This window comes from Macrotis lagotis, chromosome 1 (genome assembly GCF_037893015.1).
Source record: "Macrotis lagotis isolate mMagLag1 chromosome 1, bilby.v1.9.chrom.fasta, whole genome shotgun sequence".
NCBI lineage: Eukaryota > Metazoa > Chordata > Mammalia > Peramelemorphia > Peramelidae > Macrotis > Macrotis lagotis.
In genome coordinates this window covers 366,355,713-366,366,951 of record NC_133658.1, presented here as the reverse complement: position 1 = coordinate 366,366,951, position 11,239 = coordinate 366,355,713, and the positions used below count along the sequence as shown (strand labels likewise).

General features: G+C 42.8%; 1 protein-coding gene across 3 annotated transcripts in view; it reads right to left on the bottom strand.

Moving 5' to 3' along the window:
* ADRB2 (adrenoceptor beta 2) overlaps nt 1-9,786 on the bottom strand; it is a 116,702-nt gene extending 106,916 nt beyond the window's left edge. For 2 of the 3 annotated variants that reach the window (XR_012473737.1, XR_012473738.1), the window contains exon 1: nt 7,764-9,784. Coding sequence is in view for 1 of the 3 variants with exons in the window: in XM_074212362.1 (XP_074068463.1) it covers nt 8,538-9,684 (1,147 nt within the window). In the remaining 2 variants the exon portion in view is untranslated. Of the gene's footprint in view, nt 1-7,763 lie in introns of all 3 variants that reach the window. The other variant, XM_074212362.1, reaches the window with a different exon arrangement.
* Nucleotides 9,787-11,239: the final 1,453 nt, after the last annotated feature.

Genomic DNA, 11,239 nt, shown 5'->3' with positions numbered 1-11,239 from the left:
CTAAAATGTAGGACCAAAAACTGAATAGAATCCCCTAGAAATAGTTTAACCAGAATAAAGGACAATTAAATGTCAGCCTTCTTTATCTAGACACAAAGTCCTATTAACATGATCTTTATGAAATTAGGGTTTAGTTTGTTGTTTTGTTTTACTTTTTGCTACCAGTGAGCTTAGAGAGTTGAGAAAGTAAATGATGTGTTCTAGGAGAAGGAATTGCCTTCTGGGGTTTTTCCTTTACAATGAAATCACAAGTCTAGGCTCCATCTCTATACTTATCCATGGGGGCCTTCCGGCTGCTATAATTTGTGGTCTAACTAAAATTCTCAATCCTTTTCCTTGTCCAATTTTTGCGCCCAAGTAAAGATGTTTTACATTTATTCCTAATATATGTTATCTCAGGTTAGTAGATAGAGTGCAGGTCTGGAATTAGGTACTTACCTTTGTGAGTTCAAATCTGACCTCAGATACTTCCTAACTGTATAAACCTGGGCAAATGATTTAACCCTGTTTGTCTCAGTTTTCTCCTGTAAAATGAATTGGAGAAGGAAATGGATAATCACTCCAGCATCTCTACCAAGAAAACCTCAAATGGGATCACAAAGAGTCATACACACCTGAAAAACAACTGAACAAATGTCGTCTCACTAAATGTGGGCAATTTTTTAAAAATCAATTTTCTCAACTCTGTCATTAAATGAATGACTGATTGATTGATCCACCTATAATTAATCTACTAACACAAAATATTGGTGCTAGAAGGGACCTAAAGATCATTCAGGAAAATACCTTCATTTTACAAAATAGCAATCTGACGCGAGGAAATAAAAAAGATTCAAATACAGGCCTTCTGACTCTTGGTCAAATATTTTCTCCACCACACCAGCCAAGCCACCTCTTCTTAATCATAAATTGATGGCATTTAAAAAGTTCTTGAATGTACTTGAGAAGTTTGTTCTTTTAACTATTTTAAATATTCCCCATGCAATTTTATTTGTACTCTCTTTGAAACTAGCATTGTCCAGAAGGCTTTTGTGTAAACTCACACAGAAGAATTGGCACTTGGTAAATATTGGTTGGTTGAATGAATAAAAATAGAGCACACAAAAATGAACAGTGGTTGTAAAGTCAGAGGTCCTGAGTTCAAGTTCTTGCTCAGCAACTTAACAACTTTTCCACATAGATTGGCAAGGCACTTTAAGTGAACGGGGGGGGGGGGGTATCCCTTTTAACTAATATTTTGTGAATTTATAATGAAATAGCCTGAGTTTGTTCATTTGTCAAATGGGGGTAAATTATGTTTCCTACCTCACAGGGTTACTATGAGGATTAAATAAAAATAGTGAACAATTAAAAAAATTGTTGCTTGGTTATTACTATTATTAATGGCCTGAATGACTTTTCCCCCATTCTATCAAACCCTCTCTACTGCCAGCAAATCAGTTCTATTGTACTAAGAAAGTGAGCAAAACACTTAAAATCTCTTTCTCAAGCCAGCTGTGGCCTGCCAGGTTTCTAACAAGTTCCAAGCCTCAGGACAACTCCAGCCACAGACTTGCTTCACAAGCAGGCCGCCATGGGCACCATCCCAAACTCACCAAGAACCAGTTTGCCTGGGTGAAATCTGGGCCGTGCCAAATATGTAGCTGCAGTTTTACCCAGCCACGCTCAGTTTTAAAAGTTTCACATCCTCTTTTCACTCTGACCCAACCCTCAAATTGAAATGCTGAGCCAAAACAAAGCCCTAGGAAAAAAAAAAGACTGGGCATTCTGATGAGCAGGTTGCTATTCTGTTATACCAGCAACCTCTGATAACATAGTAATGAGGGAAACCTTTTACCATCAACTCTTAGCACAGTTAGTTCTCCCCAGTTTGAAATCAAATGGGACTTCAAAGTCCATATATATATATATGTATATATATATATATATATATATATATGTATATGTATATGTATATGTATATATATACATATGCTTAGAATCTAGCCTCAACTCATTGGCTATTAGAATATAATACCCAGAAATTTAGAGCAGATGGGACCTTACTATATAGAATATTAGAGCTCAGAATTTAAAATATCAGAACCCGAAGACCCCTTAGACCACAGAATGGTTGGAATATAGTACATATATTCTTAGAACATAGAAAGCTAGGGCAGAAGGTGACTTTGGGTGTTATACCAGGCAGAGATCATGTAAGTCCAAATGCATCACTCTACAAAGAACAAAACTTAGTCTTAGAAAGGGAAAAAAAAATTAGTCACAGTCAGGGTCAAAGCTAGGACTAAAATCCAGGTCTCTGGACTCTCAGATCCAAAGCTCTTTCCACTGTATCTCATGGTAAGTCACTGTCTTTTACTACCAGTATTCATGTGTTTGTTTTCCCAAATAGATTATAAACTCCTCAAGATGAGCCACCAAGTATTGGACTTTTCTTATATCTTCAGAATAGAATCCTATCACAATCAGATTCTCAATTAATATTGGCTTGACTCCTTCTGAAGGTTCTAGCTAGCACATCCTGCTCTTCATCAAGGCATTTGTAGCCTGTTTCCTTCCCATCCTCCCTTTCCCTGGATTCCTTCCCTCAGTAACTGTCTCCTCCCTACACCCCCACAAGACACACCTGTCAGCTGGCTTCTCAATATTAGTTTCTCATTTGACAGTTCCTGGGCCCTTCTAGCCTAAGCAAAGGAAGTTTTGTTCTGGTGAATATACCACAAATGTTATGCAACCCCTTGACAACAAACAAATATGCATGACAGAGGGACATAAATAGAATCATTTATTGAAAAATCAGATCTGCCACTGTTCATTTCTAAAGAGAGTGGTGTTTAAAGTCAGAGGACAAGAGTACCTGGCTGTTCCTACCTGTATGACCTTGGATAAATTGGGTCTCCGATTCTTATCTATCAAAAGGTTTGGAGGAAGGAAGGATTACATTAAATGGCTTCTAAGGTTCCTTTCTCCTCTACATTTTCTTATCCTAGGAAAGGCAGTTATCAGTCAATGCCCTAGAGTCTGGAAAAGTTTCATATAGTTACATTTATCCCAGAACATGAATGACCACACTGAAAGGTATGCTGAATTAGGTCATAAGCATATTGAATTAGAAACCCTTCAAGCATCCTGAAAGGAGAAAATATCATAGTAGATGTTTCCTGAGTGAAATAAATAATTCTTTAGAGTTTGAATCTACTCTCCTGCTTACTAGCTATGTGACCTTGGGAAAATTAATTTCATTTCTCTAGGCCTCAGTACCCTATTCTGCTAAAAATGAGGATATTAGGCTAGATTAACTGTGTGCCCCCCCATCTATAAATTCTAGTTGTTCCCTATACCTGTACAGTCGAATCCAAACTCCTTGGATTGGCATTTAAAACAATTCACAATCTGTCTCAATCTATTTTCTCTTCTCATGATGCATTACTCCCTTTCCCATTCCCTAGGGTCCAGTCAAACTGGTCTTGCTGTCCTCATACATAATATTCCACCTCCCACCTCTGCATTTTTGTATTTCCATACCTGGAATGAATTATATTCTCATCTCTGCCTCTTAGAATCCCTAAAGTCCTTCAATTCAAGTGCCACTTTCTACATGAGGTCTTTCCTGATCTAACTCCCTCACCCCTCACCCTAGTGTGCTCTATTTTATGTCTGCTTACAAAAGCACAACATAATCTATGTTAATATCTGTCTGTCTGTCTCTCATCTATCTATCTATCTATCTATCATCTATCTCTATCTATATATGGATGGATGTACATATATATATATATATATATATGTGTGTGTGTATACAGAAATTCATATACACAGCAGAATATGTGGCATGTAGTAGCGCTTAATAAATGATCTCTAAGTTCTCTCCCTTCTCCAAATTCTGTGATTCTAAATCATCTTTTATGTCACTTCCCAGTGTAAAATTCTTTGATTCTCTATTAGGAGGCTAGTTATGAAGAGCCTTTTTACAAAGAGGAAGGGTCATATGCAGGACAAATAAAAGGAGATAACAGATATCAAAGTGCTAACAGATATCAGAGTGCTGTGCAAGAAGGCTAATGGTATCCCACACAGACTATTATTACACAGTGTACTAACAGCATTAAGCCATTCAGTATTTGACTGAGATCACAATGCACACACCCAACCCCCATCACCCTGGTAACCAACAGAAAACACAGGAAGGCCTGTGTGGTGTCATGGAACAATTGAAAGTCAGAAGGCCTGGGTTCTAGTCTTGGTTAAGCTACTCATTATCTTTGTGTTCTTTGGGGTCATAGATTTAGAGTTCAGAAGAGGATTGTTTCAGTTGTGTTCAGCTCTTTTGTGACCCCATTTGGGGTTTTCTTGGAAAAGATCCTAGAGTGGTTTGCCATTTTCTTCTCCAGTTCATTTTGCAAAAGATACTGAGGCAAACAGTTTAAGTGACTTGCCCAGGGTCACATAGTCAGGAAAAGTCTGAAACTGGATTTGAACTCAGGAAGATAAGTCTTCCTCACATCAGACCCAGCATTCTATCCAGTGTAGTATCTAACTGCACCAGGAGACACCACCTAATCTAAACCCTGTATTTTACAAATGAGGTGATTGAACACCCAAAAAGATACTCCTGGTCACCAAGGTGATCAAGGCTACAGAGGCAAGATGGAGCATGCCATTTACCTTCCTTGAGCCTCAGTCACATTATCTAGAAAATGAGGATGTAGAACTTAGGTCCTTTCTATTTCTCTGTGATCTATTGTGGTTTGAGGTCTTTACTATTTCTAACACTCTAGGTTCTCCTCTCTAGTCTAAGGTCCCTCCTGGTTCTATCATCATGTGCTGTAAATTCCATGTTTTATCCTTTTTAATACACACACACACACACACACACACACAACAAACACACAGAGTATTCCTAGAATACCATATGATGGCATGGATATGACTTGAGGTTTTCAAGGGCTATGCCACAGAACATAAATTCTCACAATCTTGTCAAGTTAAAACAACTGAATATGGATCTCAAGATGGTCGATATTTCCCTTTTTCTGAGGACTAGTCCAACTAAATGCAAGGAGGTACATCAGGTGATGACAATTTTTGGCCATTGCCACTCATGCAAACCATTCCTGAGAGCACAGAAGGTTTGCAATCTGCCTATATGAAAAGTGTCCATGTCCCCTGACTGGAGCACATTTTATGTGCAATGGCTTCCTTCCAAAATCTTATGTTCTAAGACTCTTTGCAGTTCTAAGATTTCACTGCTCCGTGTTGGACGGTCCCTTCCAGCTCTGATGTGTTCTAACGCTCAGTGATCCTAAGTGAATTCCTTGCCATTGGTAAGGTTAAGGCTGTAAGAGAACTGTACTGACAGATGGGGAGAAAGGAACCACTGTTTGGAGCCGGAAGCAGCTATTCAGTTAAGGAACAAACTAAAGATTACTGAACTCTGTTCAGACTAAGCCCTCTCCAGTCATGAAGGGAGAAGTTGAGCCCAGATACCTGATGTAAAAATAGAAAAAGGATGGAGAGGAAAGGGACTAAAAGAATGTGTTTACTTTTTTGATTGTCACATAAGTGACTTTTAAGGACATTAAGAGTCATTTTATAAAACAGTAGTGACTGTTCACCGACCCTCTCACCACTCATAAACTTGTCTGAACCAGTGCCCTCCCTTCAGTTCCGGTGCTACCTGGGCACCTTCTATTGTGGCAGCATTGAAATAATAATGGAGCAATGCATTAAACCCCCATGGCTGGGGGAGGGGGGCAGGAATGGGGAAGATAGCCAGACCTGTGTTCTGGTGTTGCCTCTGACATCAAGGACATATTTTTTTTTGGGGGGGGGGGATTTGCCTTTCTTTACATTCTCTACACTGACATATTCCAAGCTTTAACAAATATTGATTGATTGACGTATGACATCTGGGCAAGTCATATTCCTTCTCTGGGCAACAGATTCCCTATCAGTAAGAAGATATGAATTCAAATTATAATTTTATTACTTACTATCTGTGACCTTGGGTTGCAAGATTTGTAGGTTCCAAAGACTTGGATTTGAATCTCATTCCATTCTACTATTTGCTAATTGTGTGACTCTGGACAAGTCACAATCTTCTCTGAGACTTTGTAAAGTCATCTGTAAAATAAGAAATTTGGACCAGATCCCTTCATGCTTTAAATTCTATGACCCTAAGTGACCTTAAAAAATTATATGACCTGTGATCATTTGAGTTCTGTCTAGTTCTAAGCTTCAAATCTATAATGTTAAAGTAGGGATAGAAAGGACTTTAGAGATCACCTAACTAAAGCTTATCCTCATCTCCTCCCCTGTCACTACTCTTCTCTCCAAAGAACCCAAAGAGGAGACTTAGTGATTTGGGACCTGCTTCAGGTCACAAAACCAGCTAGTTGAAAAGTGGGTGAAGGGGAGGTGAATCTAAGGAATCATTCACCAGACTTCCAGTTGAATTCATTGAGCCAATTACTGGTCCTCTGCCTTCTGATGAGAATGAGAGAGGCTGTCATTTGGGGAGGGAAAGAAGGGGTAGCATTTTCATAAGAAACAGCTGAATTCTCTTTTTTTCCCCTTAACCATGAATTCTAGGTAGGTTCAGAGATTCCCATGGGAAGACAGAATGAGGGTATAAATTTAAGAGGCTGCCACCACAATAGGTAGGGAGATGGCTGTCCATCACCTCATATCCATGAGTCAGTCTTTCTGATGTAAACAGTCACAGTAAATCTAACAGGAGGCAGTTTGTGGTGCAACAGGAAGAAGACTGCATTTAAAGTACAGAGCGTTCAGTCTGAGTCTCAGCTCCACAGCTTGACTATCTAAAAGACCCTTCAGAAGGTTCCTTCCCCAATCTGGGCCTCAGTTTTTTCCCTTAGCCAAATGGAGATGTTCAGCCTTCTACAAGAAAGCATAGTTGGATCAAATGAGGTAAAGTGTCTGTAAAGAGCTTTGTAATTTCAAAGTGCTGTGTAAATGGCAGTTATAAGTTTGCTCATTATTGAACTGAACTGATTTTTTTACTTTATCATGGAATTCTAAATCTAGAACTACAAGGAACATCAGAGACAAGTTAGTCTAGCCTTCTTTTTTTATAGATAAAGAACCATGTTTAAGGAGGCTAAGTGATTTCACTAAAGTCATGTGGGTAATAAGTGTCAGTGGGTACTTGAACCCAGATGGACTTTTCTTCTCTCTTTCCCTTGTACTTCCATCTTCCCATGAATAATTTTGGAATAAATGATTAATGGGAAATTTACACTTCCCATTAAATATAAACAATAATTTTATTATTTAATAATTATTAAATATATTTACATATCAATAATACATAATAGGTAAGCTAATGAACAACATACTTTATAAGAGAACTATGCAAATCTGAGGAGCTTTACTTAGGGTAGAAGGATAACTTGAGATGTGTTTATTACAACACTTAAAGCCAACAGACTTAAGCTATGTGTAAATGTAATTCCAGGAAGTGTGGTATGAAAAAAGGAAGACCGGAGCTGCTAGAGCAGAAGCCCTGGGTTCAATTTCCCACCAATACTTTTAGTTGTTAAGACTGTAAGCAACTCTCTTCCTTTACCTCCTAAACCTTGAGCTCCTCAATAGAATGGAGATGATATTTCCCCTGCATACTTCACAAAGCGATGGGGAATGGCACTAGTTAAAACTAGGCAAACACCACAGAAATGTGAGGTTTTATTATTATTACTATTCATTCACCATTAAATCACCGGACAGCTATTGCAAGCAGTTACCTGTGGTTTCCAATAAGAACGTTCCACTGGGAGTTTTGGACAAACAGGTGCAATGATGTCACAGCAAAACAATTTATTTACTGTAAACTTTAGACTTTGCTCATTCAACAGCAGAAGCTGTCCCCTCTGTGTCCCTGCCTCCAACAGCCCATGTGAGCAAATAAGAGGAGGAGACGAATCCACATTGACAGCCAGGTCCAGCTGGGGTATCCACAAAACCCAAGGGGGGGTGAGGGGAGGCCTGCTCCTCCTGATAGATGTCCCAAGTAGAAATCTGCTAAGCCTAATACTTGACAAATGAGGTAGATCTATGAGACAGTCATTCAAACTAGACTCAAGACCTCAAGGCCTGAGTCTCTTGAAGTGAGATATACACTTCCGAACTCCATTCCGGGCATAAGCCAACTAGTACAGAAATGAGGAATCCCTAGGACCGGTGGGTGAGTTGGTCTCTTTCCTGATAACTTAAAAACAATAAATAGCCTAAGACTGTCCTCCTCCCTCTTGCCCATCCTTCTACAGGCTGACCAGACATTTCTAGTTCGTGAGTTAAGGAGTAGACTTAGTGTTTGGGGGCTTGTGATGGGTTGTTTTTGTTGGATTGTTTGTTTGGGGGGGGGTTTGGTGGTTGTTGTTCTTTTAAAAATTGTTTCTTTTCCCCCACCTTGCTTGGTTTGCTGAGGGTTTTTACCAATCAAAAAGACAGTCACAAGGGGGTATCATCCAGAGTCTGATCCTGGCCCTCTAAGTCGGCGCTAGCATTAGGCACAGTACCTGCACAGTTCAAAAAGCCTTCAGTGCCTGGGAGGTCTTCATACAGCAGCTCGATCTCCTTCTCCTGTTCAGTGGGGTAACTCCCATGCTCCCCGTTTTGCTCACTCCTCCCATTGCTGTTGCTGGAGTAGCCATTACCATAGAGCTTCAGGGCTGACCTCCTGAAACAGAGGAGCTCCTGAAAGGCATACCTGAAGTCAGGGCTCCGGCAGTAGATCAGCGGGTTGAAGGCTGAGTTGGCATAGCCCACCCAGTTTAGAAAAATGTACACATATTTGGGGACAATGTTGTCCTGTATCACATGGACAATGTTGACAATGAAGAAAGGCAGCCAACAAAGTGTAAAGGTCCCCATGATGATACCTAAGGTCTTCAAGGCTTTATGTTCTTTCAAACAGAACTTGGAAGACCTTCGGTGACTTGTCCTTCCATTTTGCTCCATTTGGCTGCTGTTCTGGACATGAAAGCGGCCCTCGGATTTATCTATCTTCTGAAGTTGCTTCTTGGCTACTTGGAAGACCCGGGAGTACACAAATACCATGACCACCAAAGGCAAGTAGAAGGACACAATGGAGGAAGCGATGGCATAAGCCTGGTTAGTGAAGAAGTCACAGCAGGTCTCCTTCTCATAACACCTGAGAGCTTCATCATGGCTGGCACGATACCAATGCATCTGAATGGGCAGGAAGGAGGTGAGGGCTGATACCACCCAGACCACCAGGATGACCACCCTGGCCTTGCCCTTGGTAAGCAGGCTCTGATACCGAAAGGGTGCTGTGATGGCGAAGTAGCGATCCACAGCAATAACACAGAGGGTCTCGATGCTGGCTGTGACACAGAGAACATCAATGGAAGTCCAGAATTCACACCAAAAGTTCCCAAAGGTCCACATTTCCATGAGGATGTGACTGGCACCAAAGGGCACCACGGCCAGCCCCATAACCAGGTCAGCACAAGCCAGGGATGTGATGAAGTAGTTGGTGACAGTCTGCAACCGCTGGAACCTGGCGATGGCTGTGATGACCAGAACATTGCCAAAGACAATGGCCAGGACTATGGTAGACATGACGATGCCCAAGCCCACCATCCACGCTTCACCCCTCGGAGCGGTGCTGTTTAGAAAGCTGTGGCTCGAGTTGGCCGACATGGCCCCCCACGCTGCCCCCCGGGGGCGGGGCCGTCCCAGGAGGTCCTCGCGCTTCCCCGAGGGGGCCCAGCTGCCAGCCCGGGCTCGGCGCGGGCTCAGCTCCCGGAGCGTCCCAGGCAGCCGCTGAGCCGGCGCAGGCCCGTCATTCAGCCTCCGTGAGGAGCACAGGGCGCGCCCAGCCCGGAGCCGACCGCGGGGCGCAGCGGCAGCTCCCCGAGGCGAGCGCCCAGCCTGCGAGTGCTCCCAGCCCGCTACGCGCCCGGGACTTCACAGCTCCGGCTGTCCCCGGCCCGCCTTCCCCCGATGACGTCGGGGGACTTTCAGCCAACGGGGTGAGGGAGACCCCGCCCCTCCCCCGCCCCCCGGCTCCCCCCGCTGCGGGCAGCCCCGGCCCGGCCCGCCCCGGAGCCGCACCTTCTTCTGGGCGCGCAGGATCTGAACGCTCTGGGAGCCCCGGGGCGCAGCGCTGCCCCCCCCCCCCCCGGCATGGCACACTGACCGTCCCCCCGGAGCCCCCGAGAGATCCACATGCGGAGAGCCACGGGACGCGGGCAGAGAGAGACAGACGCCGACAGAGCCGCAGACACACCGAGAAAGACCCCGGACACACGGATACGGAGGTCCAGAGACAGAAGTCCACGAAGACCCAGCACTACCCACCTCGTGCAACCCTGATACCAAGACACACACAGACGCAGACAGACAGACAGACACATGGCTACTGGGACAAAGAGACAGAGTTGTAAACATTGGGACAGTAGCAGTTGCGCATAAACAGCGACAGCCGCTGAGTGACACACACACACGCGCACGCACACACGCACACACGTACACAGAAATATGTCCAGGCACCAGTACACTTTTGGATTAGATGAAAAACTGAAGTCTGTACTCAATCAACAAACATTAAAACTGTGTTAGGCATAAGGATACTTTGTACTACTGCCATCAGGGAGGTCACATTGTAATGAGGGCCAACAATACACAAGCAACTATGTATGTACAAGTTCTATACAAGGAATCTGAAAGATAGATCGTGTCAGAGAGGGAGGGCCTGGGAAAGGCTTCTTGCAGAAGAATGCAGTCCCTGTACAGCAAGCAGGACAGATCTCATTTGGCCTAATATTCATGGCCCCATTGGTTGGGCTCCTAAGGTTGCCTTTCTTTTTCGTCCTTAGGCTGACACTTTTAGAGTTGGAAGAGACCACAGAGGTCAGTCACAGTTAGATCTTCCTTTTATTTTGCAGATGAGGATTTCGAGACCCATAATGAAGAAGTGACTCATTACAGTCTTAGACTAAATAGCACAGACAGAATCTGAATCTTCTTCCTCTTTTTCCAAATCCAGGGCTCTCTCCTTTGCACCCCACTGAATCCCAGAGAGTTAGGTTTATTTTCTTTTCCTTGTATTTCTTTGGGGGGGGATTTGATTGTTTTTAATGAAAAGGAGATAGTTTTTCTAACCTGATTTCATTTTCAAGTGAGAATACTTCAGATTTCAAAGTTAAGTAAAGGCTGTATTGACAATTAGATCATCAAAAGACAGGTTTGCATG